The sequence below is a fragment of the Oryctolagus cuniculus genome, chromosome 15 (genome assembly GCF_051225735.1).
Source record: "Oryctolagus cuniculus isolate XC-2025 breed Fujian yellow rabbit chromosome 15, ASM5122573v1, whole genome shotgun sequence".
Taxonomy (NCBI): Eukaryota; Metazoa; Chordata; class Mammalia; order Lagomorpha; family Leporidae; genus Oryctolagus; species Oryctolagus cuniculus.
In genome coordinates, this window is record NC_142881.1 from 61262652 (window position 1) to 61280091 (window position 17440).

A 17440-nucleotide genomic window follows, 5' to 3' on the forward strand; every position below is an offset into this window, starting at 1 on the left:
CAGAGAGAGAGAAGTCTTCCATCCGATGGTTCACTCCCCAGATGGCTGCAATGGCTAGAGTTGCGCCGATCCAAAGCCAGGAGCCAGGAGCTTCTTCCCGGTCTCCCACGTGGGAGCAGGGGCCCAAGGACTTCGGCCATCTTGTACTGCTTTCCCAGGCCATAGCAGAGAGCTGGATCAGAAGAGGAGCAGCTGGGACTAGAACTGGCGCCCATATGGGATGCCAGCGCTCCAGGCCAGGGCATTAACCTGCTGCGCCGCAGCACCAGCCCCAAAGTTATTATCCTTGACAAAGAGCTTTGCTCAGATCAGTAGGGAAAAGACAAATAACCTTGTATACAATATTAGCAAAGAGTTCAAACAAGCAGTTCCCAAACAAATAAGACCGGCAATTAGCACTGGAAGACAAGCCTAAACCCAGCCTGTAATTGAGGAGATGTCAATTCAAATCCAGCTCCAAGTCTCCCCAAGTGCCCTCCCCAGACCCACCCTCTTCAGGAAGTGGAGTGCTGGTTTATGACAACATTCTTCCCGAGATCCCCCAAAAAAAACCCTGGTCCGCCCGGGCCCTGGCTCTGGGCTGGAGAGATGCCGCCCGCTCCCAGTCAGGCTCTGTAATTAGCCGGCCGTGTGATTACCTCCACCGCGGCTGCTTTCCCCGGAGTGGGAGTGGGACGTGAAGACGGTTCTTGGAAGCCTCTCCTGCTGACCTTAGCTTGGGGCTCTCAGCACAGTTTACAGAAAGCTCGCTGGAGGCTGCAGAGATTACATTGCACGGTTTCCGGGGTTTTCTCCTGAGCGCTATTCTTAGCCTCACTTATCCTTGCGGAGAGAGGCACTGGAGTGGGGGCAGCGGCTTCTCTTCCCCCTTGCCCTTTTGGACGCTGGCCACGAGCCCACCCGAAGCCCATTCTCTCCCTGCAGAGCCAGTACACCTACCAGGGTCCCATCCCACCCAGCTGGAGGGACTGGCATGTGCCCTGAGCAGAGGCCACGGGGCACTGATGGCCAGCCTGGAGATGCTTCAGGGCCACCGCACAGGGATCCAGAGAAATGGCGCTCTGCACAGGATCAGCTCTGGAATTACTGCCTTAGCAGGACTAACAGGCATTGGTCCCAAGATGCACAGGACTCAAAAGCCAGTGTGCTGCATTCTGGTGCTCCTCTCTGCTCAGTTCAACAAACGCCCAGAGACAGCAGCTGCCCCCACAGGACTGAGTTCACTTCAGGGGCCCTGTGAGCTTCTACTGTTGTCCCCTCTGCAGAGGAGACTCAGAAAGGGTAGGTAACTTGCTCAGGGCCACACAGCCCTCATTACTGGAGGCAGCATTAGAATCAGTTGGCTGAAGTCCACACCCACGCCTGGGAAGAGACTGTGGCCGTCTTGGACAAGGGAGATCCCAGGCTGAGAGCTGGATGTGAGGGTGCTGGGAGCCTGAGCAGAGTGGGCGGAACAAAGGGCAGGAAAGGACGGTGACGTGGTTGATGGGGACAAGACGGATGGTGGCCTGGAGTGACCCGTAAGTGGAAGGAGCCCTTGCTGGTTGAGGAGAAGGGGAATGGCATGACTCGCACTTCACCCCGTTACCCTTGACCTCCTGGTCAGCCCTCCACGGCCCTGTGCTTTGCGTCCCCTCAGACTAGTGTCCCGCCTGAGTGTCTGTGTGCACCACATCCTGTACCTCGAGGAAAGGGGCATGGATTGCCCTGCATCCCACAACGTCTGGGATCATCCAGGGCTGATCTAGCTTCTAGGAGGAGCTGCTGGCCAGAGAGAAGAAGGAGCCATCTCACCTCTTCCAGCCTGTGAATATCCATTCCAAAGGTCAAGTTCTCTCTGCTGATGTCCAAACCATGCTTAGATAAGTGGCTGGGAGCAAAGACTGTGTACACGGAGAGGACTTGGAGGAGCTCAGGGCGCTGTGTCCCTGCTGTCCCCGCCGTCCCGTGTTTACATGCTGAGGCTCCTCCGAGTGTCCGCAGCAGTGAAGAGCTCTCCAGCGCCTGCTTGCTGGACATAGATGCCAAGAATGCTGGCCCCGGCTTTCTCTGCCCACTCTGCTCCTTCAGGAGACGTCCTATGCTGCCCCAGCTTCTCCCTGCACCTCTCCCCCCTGGCTCACGTGATGGGTGCCCCCTGGGTGAGCAGGCAGGAGTGGAAAGGAGGGAACTAGCGACTGGCTCCTCCCCCTTCACGCTCACACTCACAGCTCTCCCATTCTCTGCAGGGCCAGCCGGGCACGCGAGGCTTTCCTGGGTTTCCGGTAAGTGGGGCAGGCCTGGGTTGGCCGTGTGGCCTGGGTGGGCTCTGGGCTTGGTTGGCTTAAACGGCAGGTCAGCCCTGCCACGGCTTATCTGCAGGAAGGCCTCTGCAACCTTCCGTGGATCCAGCTCACGCGTTGCTCAGGGCCCAGCTCGTGGTGCGAGAAAGGACAGGGCAGTACTCAAGGAAGGACCAGCAGGACAGGACAGCCCTGGGCAAGTGAGGCCACAGGCTGATACGTCCCAGTGCTCTCTCAGAATGTGGACGGCGCACTGCAGGAAGCAACCAGGGCTCTGAGCAGGGACCTTGCCACTGGCCAGGTGGGGGTGCCTACTGGGTGTCCTTTGACCCCAGCCCACAGGGTATAGGGTGAGTTTTGAAAGGCTCTCTCTTCTTGGGCTTGGTGCCAGCCAGCGCCAGGCCCTGTGCACCCTCCTCCAGAGGACCCCTTGTTAGGGGTTCTGTTGTCCCCATCTTAGGATGGGAAATTGGGGCCTGGACTCAGGCATAGCCACGTAACTTCTGCTTTTCACCACTGCCCCCCAGCTGCCTGGAGTCTGGGACCCTTGATCTTGACACCTGCTCTTTCTGCTTTCAGGGTCCCATCGGGCTTGATGGCAAACCGGTAAGTGGTCCAACTGCAGGCTGGGGGTCCCTCCCCCATTTTGGCAGGGAAGGTTCACTAGCCTTGAGTCTCTGTCCTTCTGCAAGACCCCGACTCCTCGCATGATGCTTGACATAGAAAATCCCTGGCCGGGAAGGGGAGGGGCTTTGCAAAATCACCCTGCCTCCCAGGGCCTCCCTGAGGCACAGGCCTACAGCCGCAGGCTGGGCTCTCAGCAGTGGAGTCAAGGCCATCCCTGGAATATGCTGATTCTGGGGGGGTTCTTAGAAGGGGCCTGGTGCAGGGAGCGAGGCAAACAGAGAGACCAGAGCTAGTCCTGAAAGGAGCCTGGCCCTCGTCCACACACGTGCCCTTGCTCCCCTTCCCCCCACCAAGGTCCTGTCATCTCCTGTCCTCTGGGTCAGGGTCTCCCGCCCCCGCCAAGGCCCCACGCCCACGCCCAGGTCAGCATGGAGCTGCTTCCCCGCCAAGATCCCTCTCGGTTCATTTGAATCCTTCAGACCTGGTCCCCTGACACAAATGTTCATGGAAGGAGCCTCCGCCCACCCCACTCCTAGAAGGAGTGAGCTGGAGGAGGGCAGACCCCTCCCAAGCCCTCAGAGACTCCCACAGGGGAAGACAGGCTGGGTGTAAGGTGCCACCACCCCTTCCCCCCAGGCCACAGCCAGGCACACTGATGGTTGTGTCCACTCACCTCTCAGGACCAGGCAGTCCTGTGTGTGTGGACAGGGTGAGGCTGGGGTCCCCGGAGACCACTCCCCTCCTCCGTGCCTCTCCCCTGCTGTAAGGTGCAGAAGGGCAGTGGGCCGGTGAACCTGTGTGAGGCGGCAGGGTAGGGCCAGCGGGCGACCACCCAGGGAGGGATAAGGGCAAGCTCATGCCTGGAGTGTGGGAGTGGGGCGGGGCAGGGGTATTCCCGTTGAAGGTGCCTCACACTGTGTGCTTCTGCTTCCAGGGCCAGCCCGGGCCGAAAGGGGAGATGGTAAGACCTGAGCTTGCCTGCCTTCCTGGGATGGGTTGGGGCCGGGTCTGGCAACCCTGCCTGATGAAGGGATACAGGAGGGGCTGCCCCTCACCGTCACACCGCACAGGAAGGAGAGGCAGAGGGGGCTCCTCTGACTGAAACAGGAGCAGGGGAGGCCCAGAGAGAGCCAGTCCTCCACACCTTGCTGCTCGCAACCCCGGGGAGTCCTGGGCAGCTCAGCACATGGCCAGAGTGGGAGAAAACGGAGGCAGGAGGCCCCGAGGCAGGGCTGGCAGAGCCGTAGGGACATCATGACACCCACAAGCAACAAGGCGGTCATCCCCAGGCGCTGCTCTGTGATCCTCAGCATGGCCTAGCTCCCCAATCTCAGCGCTGAGATTCAGGCACACTGGGGCAGGGTCTTCCCCTGGGCAGCCCCTCCCCTCTGCAGGGAGGCCTGCACTGCGCCCCTCACCTGACCACCCAGGAGCCTCCCCGTCTCTCTGGGGTCACAGCTAACCCAGGCGAAAGGGCATGGCCGTCCCATCTCCCGGGAGCCCACGTCAGAGCCGCCGGCTCCGTCGTCATCCACCAAAATCCCACCGGCCACCGAGCCACTAGGCTCCTGTTTGCCTTGGCACAGGGAGCCTGAGCTATTATTCACCCGGCCGCCAAGCGTAACGGTCTTGGCCTGCTCATCATCTGTCTGTCTCTGCCTTGGCTCCCTCCCCACATGGCCTCCCCGTGCTGGGCGTCCGGCGGGAGGAACCGGGGCTCACCCTTCAGTGCCTAGCTCGTGTCCTCACCTGGAGCCCCGTGGTCCTGAAATAAGGTGTTGAGAGGACACGGCCCTACAATTGTGCAGTCAGGGGATTAGAAAAGATCAGGAATGCCAAGCACTGTAAGCAGAGCCTGGGCTCTGAGTTCAGATCCTACCCTGCCACCCAAGGGCTGTGCTCGGGTAGGAGGCACTTCTAAGCATTGAGCGCTGAGAACAGCACCTGCCTCACAGGAAGCAGAACAAGTGCTTCCCCTTGCTCAGGTGGTCCTCATCAAGGGAGGGCTGCTGGTAGCATGAGAGAGAGAGAGAGAGAGAGAGAGAGAGAGAGAGGTGTTTTATCTACTGGTTCACTCCCCAAATGGTCTCAACAGCCAGGTCTAGGGGAGGCCAAAGCCAGGAGCCTGGAGCTCCATCCAGGTCTCCCACGTGGGTGCAGGGGCCCAAGCACTTAGGGCATCTTCCACTGCTTCCCTAGCTCTAACAGAGCTGGGCCGAAAGTGGAGCAGCCAGGACCTGAACAGGTGCTCCAGCATGGGAAGCCATTGTCACGAGCGGTGACTTAACCCACTGCACCATGACACCAGCCCCTCAACTGTGACCCTTAAAGGGCAAGCAGTTAGCTAAAGTTAATTGATATCATGCGTGCTTGGACCTTGACCTATTCAAGATAAATTCAAAATTCTGATTTTTATTTGCATTCTTTTTGCCTTTCAATGCTGGAAAGTAATTGAAATAAAACTAAATGGGATGCACACAGTGCCCAGAACACTGCTGGGGCACCTGGACTCAACCTTCCCCAATCCCCAAGGTCTTAAACCTGTGTGTTCTCTTTCTCACCACGCATCCCACTGCTCTCTGTCCTGGGGCGGGATGGCCAGGGTGCCCATGGTGTGGCCCTGGCTCCCTGCAGGTTAGTCTCACGGTGCTGAATGGATTGCAAACACTTCCATCCACTAGCTCACTCCCCAGATGGCCACAATGGCTGGGGCTGGGCCAGGCTCGAGCCAGAGCTGGCAGCTCCATCAGGATCCCCCGTGGGAGGCAGAGGCCCAAATATTTGGATTATTTTCCACCACCTTCCCATGTGTATTAGCAGGGAGCTGGATTGGAAAAGGAGCAGCTGGGATTTGGACTGGCACCCATATGCGATGCCGGCGTTGTGGGTGGCAGCTTGACCTGCTACACCACAATGCTGGCCCCAGCCCTGTGAACTTGACAAGATAGCCTTCAAGGAAGCCCCAAGACCCCTGCATTGCTCTAGGGAGTCCAGAACATGGCTTAGGGTGCCCCTCTCCTGCCGAAGGTTTCCCCAGAGCTCCCAACATCTGCAGCACTGGCTGGGCTCCCACGCCCACCGTGTCCCCCAGAGCCCTTCGGGCTGGTTGGTTCCACCAAGACTGAGGGTAGAAGGAGATCATGTCCCGCAGGCTGGGTGCGCCCAGGCCGGGCATCCTTGGCAGCAGGACGGCACCTGGCACCCGGGGGCGGCCTCCCACCTGGCTGGCCTGGGAGACGGTGATTCTGGAGGAGTGAACGGAGGGTAGCCTTTGTTCCAAACACGCCCTGCACGGGAAGAAGCTGAGGCTTGGTGTGTGAGGCCACATCACCCTGGAGGCATCGGGCACCAGACGCCCTGCCCCAGGCGTGTGTCTCTGATCTGCCCACTGACCTGTGTCTCTTTCCTCCCCAAGGGCCCGACAGGTCCCCGAGGACAGCAGGTTGGTGCCTCCCTTCACGTCCCCCAGCAGCGGGGTTTGGGGCTGCGGCGTCCCCAGCTCTCATCTTTACCTCTCTCCTTTCCTTTGCAGGGACCTCAAGGACAAAAAGGAGAAAAGGTCAGCATGGTGGGGTCTTCCTAGAACCTCTCCCAGGCAGCTGCCTTCCCCCGGGGGACAGGGGTTCAGAGTGGCTATTCTCAAACTTGAGTTTCTGTCCCCAGCCCCTGAGATGCCACCATCTGTAAGAGCAGTGGAGGGGAGCTGCTCCAGGGGGCACACGGGGCCCCTCCAGCTTCTTCCTCTGCAGCTCCCTTCATGTACCCTCTGCTGTTTGTGACCCACCTCCGTGAACCCCCGGGGTACTGAGGTGTCCATTAGTGAAGTGCTCGCTGGGCCCCTTCCTGGCCTCCTCTCTTTCTGTCTCATTGAGGGGCTTGCCCCTAGGCGGATGGCATGGCGTCTGGAACTCCTGGCCTGGGGACAGCTTCTGCTGCTCCCTTCCAGGAGCTCTTGTCAGTCTCCAGCAAGCCAGGGAGCATAGCTCCTGGGCAGGCGGTATGTGGCAGAGTCCTGCCCCCACGTACCATGACGCCACTTCCAGGCAGGCCCCGGGGACTTCTTGCCTGCTGCCAGCCAGAAGTGAGGGAGGGAACTGGTTCCCCCGCCTCCGAGGGCTCAGCCCAAGACCAGAGCAACAGGTCTGGTGGGTGATGAGTCTCAAGGCAGGTCAGCAAGTTCTGGGGGTGCCCCTGAGGGACAGATAGCTCCACAAATACCTCACACCCCCCTCTCTTCTTTCTTTTCACCAGGGTCAATGTGGAGAGTACCCACATCGGGTAAGTGAACCCCACAATCTGAGCGGGACCCTCTGACCCATCCCAGAGGCACAGCTCCTGTGCTGCCTCACCTCCCTGGGGTCTCCAGCACTGGGCAGAGCTGGGTAGGGGGAGGAGCAGCAGCAAAGCTGACAGGTGGGCTGCAGTGTGGCCAGCAGGCATGGCTCCCCAGCTCCCCGGCAGGGTGCTGAGGGACCCCACTGGGCATCTGTATGGGGCTGGCCTCAGGTGGGCTTGTCCACCTGTGTGTGCGGTTCTGTCTGCCCTGCAGCTGGCCGGGATTCTTGTGGGGAGACTGTGTGGGGCCTGTGGTTCCCGGCCCAGCCCCTCCTTGCTCTGCCATGTAACAGGTGTCAGTCCGTGTGTCCCCTCCCCCTCAGCGTGCGTGTGTGTGTGTGTGTGTGTGTGCGTGCGTGGCTGTGTGGGTAGCCACCCGCCCTGGCCAAGGAAGAGGGATGTGAGGGCGAGTCAGTTTCAGCTGCCCTAAACCTTGATGCGAGGAGGCAATTGAGAGCAAGTGTGTCCAGTCAGGGACACAGCCTCAGCTCTGCCGGGTGAAGATCAGGGTGCTCCCAGCTGGGTGGGGGCTCCTGCGCTGAGATGGCTCCTCCCCCAGTCCGCCCAGCTCCTCCCTTCTCCACCCTGAGATACAGGACCCACCCTGCCAGGGTCCCCCAGCGGGAGTCCAGGGTTCAGCCTTGCCGCTGCCCGGCCTGAGCAGTGGGCATCAAGCCGATGGGCATCCCCGGGTGTCTGTCCCTCCGCTATGGACCTCAGCATGCCCAGAAATAGTGTGGTTCCCCTGGCCTCTCCCCTGTGTCAGGAGAGTCCTAGAGGTAGGACTTCGGGGTAGAGCTGACCCTGGGTAGGCCGAGGCAGGCCAGTTCCTGGGCCAGGCAAGGTCCTGGAAGACCTGGCATGTGAAGGGGCAAAGCAGGGCTGGACCTGGGCGTGGGGGGCGCACAGGCGGGCAGCAGTGCAACCATGGCCGGCCCACCATCAGCGGCATGTACTCCTGCAAGGCGGGGCCCGGTGTTCCGGCCGGCCTGATCCCGATACAATAATAGAAGGTCAGCTGTGTTTATTTGAAACGATGGGCTCACAGGCTTGTTATGTTATCCGAAAGAAAGGCGCGTCCCCCGGCGCAAACCACAGCACAGATGCAGACACGTTGGCGGCGTGTCAGCCGTCCCCTGGACACTTGCGGTTGGGGGCAAGGAGGAGGGGGCTCTCTGCCCACCCCAGCCCAACACAGGAAAGGGAAGGGGACAGTGAGAGAAGATTCCAGAAGCATCCAGGCCACAGGCTGCCAGGAAGCACAGTTAGGACCGCACAGTCTAGGGGTGAGAGTGGCTTGGGGCCCCAGCTGATGGGCAGAGCAAGCTTATTAAGAAGGTGGGAATGCAGGTGGCTCCTAGTGGTCTGTGGGCTTTCCAAGGGGTCTGCAGGGACGGTGGGGGAGGAAGAGCTCAGGCCCAGGAGACACCAGGGCAGGTGCCCACCTCTCTCCCAGCCCCAGCTTCTCCGGGGGGGTGGGGTGGGGAGCAGGCGTCTGGGGGCTCCCCCTTACTCTCCTCCTGTTCCCCCGTCTCTGCCCTCGTTCCCACCACCTCCCCCCACTAGGAGTACCTAAGCAGCACGCTAGCAGCTCTGCGCTCCAACCAGATAATTACCTTGAAGGTTTGTGAGTTCTAGAAGGTCTGCGAACCTCTCTGCTAAGAGGCTTCCTGCACGGTGCCCAGCACTGCACGTGCCCAGGCCCCACCCGCGGGCGGGGTGCGGTTCTTGGGGTGACCTGGGAAGGCCAGGGGTGGGCTCCCAAGCCCTGAGCTGGGTGCATTCACAGCCCAGATGGCCCCCGGCTCTTAGCACTTGCCCAGGGGGGCTGGTGTGCATTTACGTGCCTTTCAAAGCAAGTGGCTGATCCTGCGCTGTCTGCTCACTCGTGGATTCTAACCACTTCCGAGAGCCTCGACAGGCAGAGGGGCGGGAAGCAGCAAACAGAATCAGAAACCAAACTTAGAGCAGATAACGTGACTGCAAGTTCCTTCCCCCCTCAAAGTGGTTGAACGTTCCAGAGGCTTCTTTGCCCAGCTTTTATTTTCCAAGCCCTCCAGCCACAGGGTGAGACCTCGGTAGCACTTAGCAAGTACCCACACTGGCCACACCCTCGGCCTTGGCCTCACCCTCGGCCAGCCTCCTCAGTTTTGCCGACATCAGCCTTTTGCATTCAACCAAAAAAAGAACCCCAAAGTGGCCACACACCAGCCGGGCCTCAAGTACCAATTTATCTGGTCCTGCGGCTCCCTGGCCAGAGCCTCTGTCCACCCTGCGGGCATGGACGGGGCTGGCTGTGCAATGCTGGGCCACGTGTCAAGCAGCCTCTGTGGCTCAGGCAACCTAGCCGAGCAGGGCTACTCTCGCTGCCCAGGGAGCTGCTGACCACCACCCTGAGCTCCAATCTGGAGGCGGAGGCAGGGTGTGGACCGAGGGCCACTCCTTCTTCCGTGGGATGGTCACACGCTGTGAGAGTGCCATGTCCACACCGTCCCTCCTGGACTTGCGGCTCACGCTGATCTCTCTTCTCTCTTCTCCTCCTGTCCTTCCTGGCGACTCGGCGTCTTTCTGGATACCTACGATCTTTGGCCTTTGCCCTCTGACCTTCCAACTCATCTTGCTCCTCAGCTGCTGCCTCTGCTCAATTCAGTGCGACTGGCTCCACCCCCAGTCATAAAAAGGCGGACCTTCCAGGTAGACCCCTTCTGTTTGCCCGGACCGTGGGTGGCTTCCCTGAGGGGCTCAGCAAACCAGCCCGGCCCTGCCAGGCCAGCAGCGGCCACAAAGCCAAACCTCCATCTAATGCAGCTCAGTTAAATGGGCCCATGAACACCGTGCACATGGGAAGACACAACACTCCCAGGAGAGTCGCACCTGCCACCACGCCACTACTCCCATCTGCCGCCACACCAGCTATCCCTGTGTGCCAGACACCGTGGCATCTATTTGATAGGCTGGTTTCCATTCTCTGAACGGTTTCGTGCATTGGGCACGATCATCCTTACTTCCCAGACGAGGAAAGCAAGGCTCAGAGAGGTTAGGTCAGTTGCCCAGGGTCACACAGCCCATGAGCTACAGAGCACCCGAGTCCCCCCACCCATCCTATGCCATGTGCGTCAGCTTTCTCAACTACAAAATGAGGATGATAGCAAGGTCTACTGCATAGCACTGCTATGCTGCATCTGTAGCTCTGGGAACGGTTCCTGGTCCGGTCCCAGTGCTTGGTTGAATGTTAGCTGTCACCTTATGTTGGAGACCAGGAGGGAGGCTCAGAGAAACAAAGGGCATTGACCAAGTCACCCCAACAGCTGGAGGCAGAATTGGAGCTGGCAGCCGGGTCCTCAGACCCCACACCAGGGTGCTCTCAGGTGGACCTCTGTCCTGCACACTGAGAAATGCGCACTGCCCGGGGCCTGCCCCTTGTACCTGAATCTGAGGGCCACGGGAGTCTGCAGACGGAACGCAGCCACAACAGACAGGTGTCCTCCCCGGGAGCAGCTGCTCCCGCTTCCTGCCTCGTGGACCCGTGGAGGCTGGGGCAGGGCCAGGTCGCAGAGAACGACACAGTCTCGGGCCCGCCCTTCACGTGACCAGGGCTTGATTCTGGGCCAGGCGGTCCAGGTCTGCCCCGCACCCCGACCCCTGCCCCCTCACCTTCCCTCCACTGCCAGGGCCCAGGGCTCTGAGCTGCTCTCTGAGAGCCAACTGGGCGCCAGGGCTGCAGACTGCCTGTCAAGTTACAGCAGCCAAACCCTCCATGGCCTCCGTGGGCACCGAGTAGGGCCGCTGGCAGCTCCAAGCAGCACCAGGCCTGCCTGAGCCAGCCCACATCCCGGGAGCGGTGAGTTCCTGTGGCCTTGGTTGTAACGACTGCTCCCTGCTGAGCCCCCGCTGGGCTCCACGCCCTGCTCTAAGAGTGCTCCAAGGGTTCTCTCCTGGGATCCCCACCCCAGCCCCCCAGTGGTGGGGTGCCACCACCCTCATCCCCAGGAAGAACTGGAGAGGGGCACAGAATTGGGTCTAGGCCCCTGCATGTTCCTGCCTCCCTTTCCAGGAGCTAGGGGGTAGGGGGAGGGGGTCTAGCAGAACTTTGTGTGCTGCCCTCACCTGCTGTCCTAACTAGTAGGAGATCAGGGCCCCTGCTCTGCCTGCTGCAGATCCTGCCTGGAGAATGAGGGTTTTGTGCTGGCAGCCATCAGGGGACATAAAATGGCTTATCCATTTCCTATCAATAAACCCAGTATTGATTTTACAGGCTCTGCAAGACGCATGAACACAGGGTCTTGGATGAGTTGAAAGAGGAAACTTTCTATGAAATATGATGTGCTTAGCAGATGCTGTTGGAGGTCATTTCCAGAGTGCAGAAAGCTGGGCAGGGGGCCCGGGTGGGTGGGGGCTCGTTTGGAAGAACCAGAAATACAGTCTCAAGCTCTGAGCTCCACGCTGAATTCTCTGTATGGCCCGGCAGGGAGCTCAACTTCTCTGAGCCTCACTTTTCTCTTCTGTAAAATGGGACTTGTGACCATTCTAGGATGTCAGGGTCAGAAGGGACTTCAGGGTGCTTATTCCTGGTCTTGATAGGTGTCCTTCAAAACCATGGACACCCTGGGGAGACTCTGAAGCCTCTTGGAGCCTGAGGGTTCATTAGGCTTTCTTGGTTCAGGAGAGACACCAAGAGACCCATCCATATTCAGTAAGAAGCTGGTGTGGCCTGGAGGCAGGGCTGGCACCAAAGCAATTTCTGTGCCTGTCTCCCTAAGCCGGCTTCTCCAAGGGGGTGGCAGGACGAGGCCCAGGTCCAGGTGATGCCTCAGGGTGCCATCTGCCCTGGGATGTTGCAACCATGAGAAGGTACAGGCAGGTGTTGCTAAACTCCTACCTGTCTCCTCCCAGCGTGTGCACTCCTATGACGCCCACGGCACGGCCCAGAGAGTGCAGGGCAATCCCCCTCAGCTGGCTCCCTCATGGGGAAGAGGGAGGCCCAGGGAGGGGTGCCTGTGTGCCCTGCTGCCTCCAGGCTGGGGCTGCTGTTCTCTTTAAGAGCCAGTGGGCCCCTCCCTGCAGGAGCTGAGCCCAGATGGTCCCTAGTGGCACTGTTCTGGCAAGATCACAGTCTCCCAGACCAGGCCCCTGCCTCCTGCTCCCGTGAGAACACAGTGGCACTCATGCCTCCTTGGGCTCTTGGCACAGCTAGGGACAGGCACGGGGGCAGTGAGGCTGGGATCAGAGAGCTGACGGAGGCAGTGGCGTGGGACAGGAGCAGTCAACCCATACAGACGCAAAGCACCCAGCAGCTACGCTGCTCTCTCCACCAAGCCTTGGGCTGCACACAGCTGCCCTCCAAGGCCAGGCACATCACAAAGTGACAGGTGCAGGCTGTATGTAAGAAAGGAGTGGAGGACTCGGCCCCTTTCAAAGGGGCGGCTACCCCTTGACCCAGGAATGTGCGCCCGGCTCTGCCAAGGCCCCAGGTTTGCATCTGAAGCCACCGATCCACATGTGTTACGTGCAGTCTCCCGCTTGGCTGCAGCGTGGCTGCACCAAGGCCCGTGGCCTCTGACGGAAGGATCACGCTTGATCCTCTGGGCCAGACAACCAAAGACAGCAGAAAACTGGAACAGCAAGTGAGCAGGCTCTGCTCCCGCCCAGTGACCCGGAGGCTGGGCTCAGAGAAGTGCTGAGACTCGCCACGTGGTGAGAGGATGACAGATGCAGGCCCAGGCCGCTGACCCCCTGGGCTGGATGCTGGCCATCTGGCCAGGCTAGGAGCAGACTTTTGGGCAGGCTGGGCTCACCTCTCTCCCACAGCCTCTGGCTCTGCACAGCAGGTCCTCTCCTCCTGGGAGCCTGGTGTCTTGGCCATCTTCTCACTGCCACCAGCCTCTGCATGTAGTCCCCGCCCCCTGCGCATCACCGGCATCACTCCCCATCTTGTGCCCACTGTCACCGCTGCCTTCCCAGCAGAGCCCACGGCAGGCCCTTCACTGGGTGCATGGCGCTGGGCTGGGAACCAGTCCACAGCTCCAGTTCTTCTCTAACATTTGTCTCCATGAACCTCAGGGTGAGCAGGGCCAGGCCGGCATCCAGGGCCCACCAGGGCCACCGGGCCCCCCCGGACCAAGTGGACCTCTGGGGCATCCAGGACTGCCAGGGCCCATGGGGCCACCTGTAAGTATCTCCTTCCCTCTCTCCTGCAAGGTTTGTCCCGAGAAGTTTCTGGAAGCTTCCAAACCTTGAATAACTGATGGGAACGTGGGTCCCCACCAAATGACAGAAATACCTTGGCAAGGCTGCTGGAGGCAGGCGGCCCATTCAGGGAGCTGCCTGTCCCCGCACACCTGCCAGTGGCTCCGAACGCACACGTGGTGGGGCCGTGGCCAAGTCCTCACCTTCCAGGGAGGAGACATCCATTCATGGGCTACCCCGTTCCCAGCCTCAACAGTGAGCAGGCTGCCCATGACCCCGGCACTGAGAAAAGCCCGCATCAGAGGCAGTAGGTGCTGAAGGTGCAAGGGGGCGTCCCCCATCCACAGCCTGCACAAACATGGCTTTCAGGGAATGTGCAGGGTCGCACTGCTGGGCCAACCCAACACCTCCCCCACACCCTTGCTGGGCTGGGTGCTCGGGGCCCTCCATGGGGCCTGCCTGGCTCCAGGTCCGTCAAACTCCATTCAGGAGGCCTGGCTGGGCCCCTGCTGTCTTGCCACCTGACAAGCTCAGCAGAGCCCCTGGGCTTCCTTGGAGAGAGCGGATCCTGCACCCACAGGGCAGACGAGGGAGGGGAGACCCAGAGGGACAGGGGTTGGACACCAGGTTTGCCTGCCTTGCAATTGCTGTTTCCCTCCCAGGTGGCAAAACAAAGCAAGCACCTGTCCTCCCTGTGTCGTCCATCTGTGTGTCCCTGTCCCCCCCCCCCGCCCCACCCCAAATGTGCAGAGAGCGCCCCTTCTCCCTGGTCCTATCTGCTCCTAAGCCTGCTCCAGGTTGGTAGTTCTGAGCCATCCGACAGTTTGTGTCCTGAGCTCTTCGCTCAGGGTCATAAACCCGGCCCTTTGCTGCATCAGGAAAGAGCCTCCCTGTGATGCCCCTACGAGAGAGGGGATCTAGAGCTGTTTGTACTCAAGTGCGAGTCCCTCCCACCAGCTACGTCTGGAGTAGAGATGCGGCGCGCCCCTGAGGGTTCCCCTGACACATATCCCTGGAGGTGGCATCCTGGGGCCTGGGTGTCCCTGACAGATAGCCCTCTCAGGCTGGGCCACATTCACGACCCCGGGTATGCCGCCTGGCCCCTGGGCTGCCCCAGCTGCTGGTGTTGGGCTGTCTGGGCTGGGCAGCAGCTGTGGCTGCCCACGGCATCCAGTTGATCAAGAAAGGCTGGTGCAGTGCTGTGAGAGCCAGGGCTGTTGGGAGCCGGCTCTCCTGTTCAGCTTGCCCCCTCACTCCCGCCCAGCATATTTTAAAGTTTTCATCATGTTTCCCCAAAACCCCAGAGAGGGAGATTGGTCTTGCTCACATCAGTTTTTAGATGGGAAGATAGAAAACCTGAAAGGGTGTGAAATTCAGAAAAGTGAACCCAACCAAGCCAAGGATACCGAAAGTGCTCAAAATCCACTTCTTTGCCGACCGTTGCCCTCACACCCAGCATCCGGGGCCCTCGCTCGCGGACCCCACGCCAGGTGGCTTTCTCTGTGAGGTTGTTTGTAAGGGAGCAGCAGAGAAGAAAAGCCCAGACAGCAGGAATAGGCAGGGTGGTTTTCTACACCCGTGTGTGCTGTCCAGACTCACACCCGAGACGGTGGTGCAGCCAGCCGTCCCCCTCCCCCGGGCAGGGGGAGACAGTGGCTCGTCCAAGGGCCCAGTCCAGGCTGTGCTGGGCCAGGTCGGGAGGGGACCCAATTAGGAGGTGGGTGGGTGGGAATCTGCACCAACCACACCATCAATTTAGCGTGATGCCACTGACCTACTTTCCAGTGGGCAAGCCCAGCAGGGCTGCCCATGGCGCCCACACGGCTCCAAAGAGGGGCCCGAGCCTGCTGTCCCTGTGTGCCCTCTGCAGGTTTCAGATACCCTCCTGGGACCCTCCAGTGCCAGTCTCTCACGGCAAGAGGGGATGTCAGAAAGTTCTTGGCAAGACGAAATTTAAAAATAAGTTTATTTTGCTGCCCCCAAAAAAGTTTGAAATCCATGCATAGCTTTTTCTCAGTGTGCCTTTTCCATGGACATTTCAAATACCCTCTCATGGTTATGCGGGGGCTACTCCTGGCTAACCCCAACCAGTCACCAGAGGAAACCATCTCCACTCACCCTCTCCTTGCTTCCACAGGGCTTACCCGGGCCTCCGGGACCGAAGGTGAGTGCCTCCCTGGGCGATGCGTTGAAAGGCACAGGGGCCCCGGGGAAGGAGCTGAGGGCCACCTTGGCTGAGAAGTGGACCGAGCTTGGCTCACTCCCCAGACACCATGCTCCTCTTGGGAGTGACTTTGCTTCCAACAGAAATTGTCCCTCCTGTGTGCCCCAGCCCACCTGGCGAGTGCCACAGCTGGTGCAGAAAGCAGAGCCTGCTCTCTAAGGAGCTTAGAGTCTGGCTGGAAACTCGGGGCCCAGCCACAGCACCCCAGTAAAAATGTGTGCCACCAGGTGTCAGGACTGGAAGAGGCCTCCCGGCTCAGGCAGTCTCTCGGGGAACCTTGTCCACAGGTCCACGGCATGGCATGGGATCTGCCTGTGCAGCTGGGACCCCAGAGCTCTGGGGTGAGCAGGTGCAAAGCCCTGATCCTGCCCAGCCATTTTATCCACGTGGGAGCTGAGAGTTCTGGGGAAAGACACTGCCCGGGTTCCACAGAGTCGCAGTAGAACAAAAACTGGCCCTTAGGTCTCTGGAGTCCCTCCCAAGCTGACCCTCCTGCTGGTCCTGCACAAAGCAGAGCCCATTCTGTAGAGCAGAACCATGTCTGTTGGCTTCAGAGGAAGCCGAGGGTGGCTCTTTGAGGCAGAGATCTGGGGGGTGGGTGCGGAAAGGTTGGGAGGAAGAGAGTTGTGGGAGACACCAAGAACCACAGTTTGGCATTGGGAAAACTGTTAGAACCGCTTCTCTCTGTTCCCGCAGGGAGACCCAGGGATCCAGGGCTACCATGGCCGGAAGGTAAGGAAGAGGGGAAAGACCCCAGCACCACCCCTACTGCTCGCCCGAGGGGGCCCCCACAGTGCGCCCAGGGTCGGGACTTGGCCGTGCACTGTGCACACGTACACTGAGTGTGAGTCTTGCGGTGTTTGTGAAGTTGGCTGACTAGGACTTAGCGTCTGTCTCCACTTGAGCAAGAAGGAGGGACAGAGAGGGCAGGGCCCCAGGCAGCGACCTCACCCAGGAGGTCTCTCCTGCCAACCGGAGTGACCACGTCCATGGCACCCGGGTTGTCTTTGGTTCCCTGAGAGCCTGATAGACGGGAGCTGGATCCCTGGGGTCCAGCCCAGGCAGAACTCCATGCTGAGCTCGCAGGGAGCCGTGAGGGGGCCCAGCCTGCAGCCCCCACGCCAGCCAGCCACAGTATTCCTGCGCAGACAGCGCTGGGAAGGCCGGCTGTGCTGACTGCCAGCGTGCCGGGGTGCAGTGCGAGCACAGGAGGTGGAGAGAGAGATCTGGCTCGGGAGGATCGCGGAACCTTCCAGGAGGGACAGCCTATGGGCCCCACCCTGGTGTGTGGCAGGTGTATCTGCTCTTGATTGGCATGTAACATGCCATCCACGCCTCCTGGCTGAGCGTGGTGACGTGTTTTTCCTGGTCCCGTGCATTGGCAGTGTGGGAGTCTCCGCAGGGCTCACTCGCGCAGTGGTCTATGAGTTGGTGGCTGGAGGCACCCAGAGGGGCCAGGACCCCTCCCTCACAGCTGTGGTGGTTGCTGCTGGCTGGGGCCAGAGGCCTCCGTGCTGCGCGTGGCCCTCTTCCTCCAGCTAGGTGGGCTTCCTTACCGTGGGCAGGCTCGAGGCAGCCGTGGCACCTGCTTGCCTCACGTGTCCTAACACCGTAATGACCGGAGCAAGTCACATGGTCGAGTCACGTGCATCAGGGTGGGAGGGGACTCGGTCGCCACTGCTTGGTCTCTGGAGTAGCAAACGTTTGTGGCCACATTGAGCCCATCAGAGTGGTCCTTGGACCAGTGGATTTGAGGTCTTGGTGTCTTAGGCAGGGTCCTAACGTT

At 60.2% G+C, this 17440-nt stretch overlaps 1 protein-coding gene across 1 annotated transcript in view; it reads left to right on the forward strand.

Moving 5' to 3' along the window:
- The window catches only part of COL13A1 (collagen type XIII alpha 1 chain), an 80927-nt gene that overhangs the window by 11810 nt on the left and 51677 nt on the right, over nucleotides 1-17440 (forward strand). The window contains exons 5-14 of the mRNA XM_089314110.1: nucleotides 2229-2264; nucleotides 2862-2888; nucleotides 3844-3870; nucleotides 6325-6351; nucleotides 6442-6468; nucleotides 7161-7187; nucleotides 8811-8867; nucleotides 13305-13412; nucleotides 15568-15594; nucleotides 16351-16386. Coding sequence (XP_089170236.1) covers nucleotides 2229-2264; nucleotides 2862-2888; nucleotides 3844-3870; nucleotides 6325-6351; nucleotides 6442-6468; nucleotides 7161-7187; nucleotides 8811-8867; nucleotides 13305-13412; nucleotides 15568-15594; nucleotides 16351-16386 — 399 coding nt within the window. The remainder of the gene's footprint in view (nucleotides 1-2228; nucleotides 2265-2861; nucleotides 2889-3843; nucleotides 3871-6324; nucleotides 6352-6441; nucleotides 6469-7160; nucleotides 7188-8810; nucleotides 8868-13304; nucleotides 13413-15567; nucleotides 15595-16350; nucleotides 16387-17440) is intronic.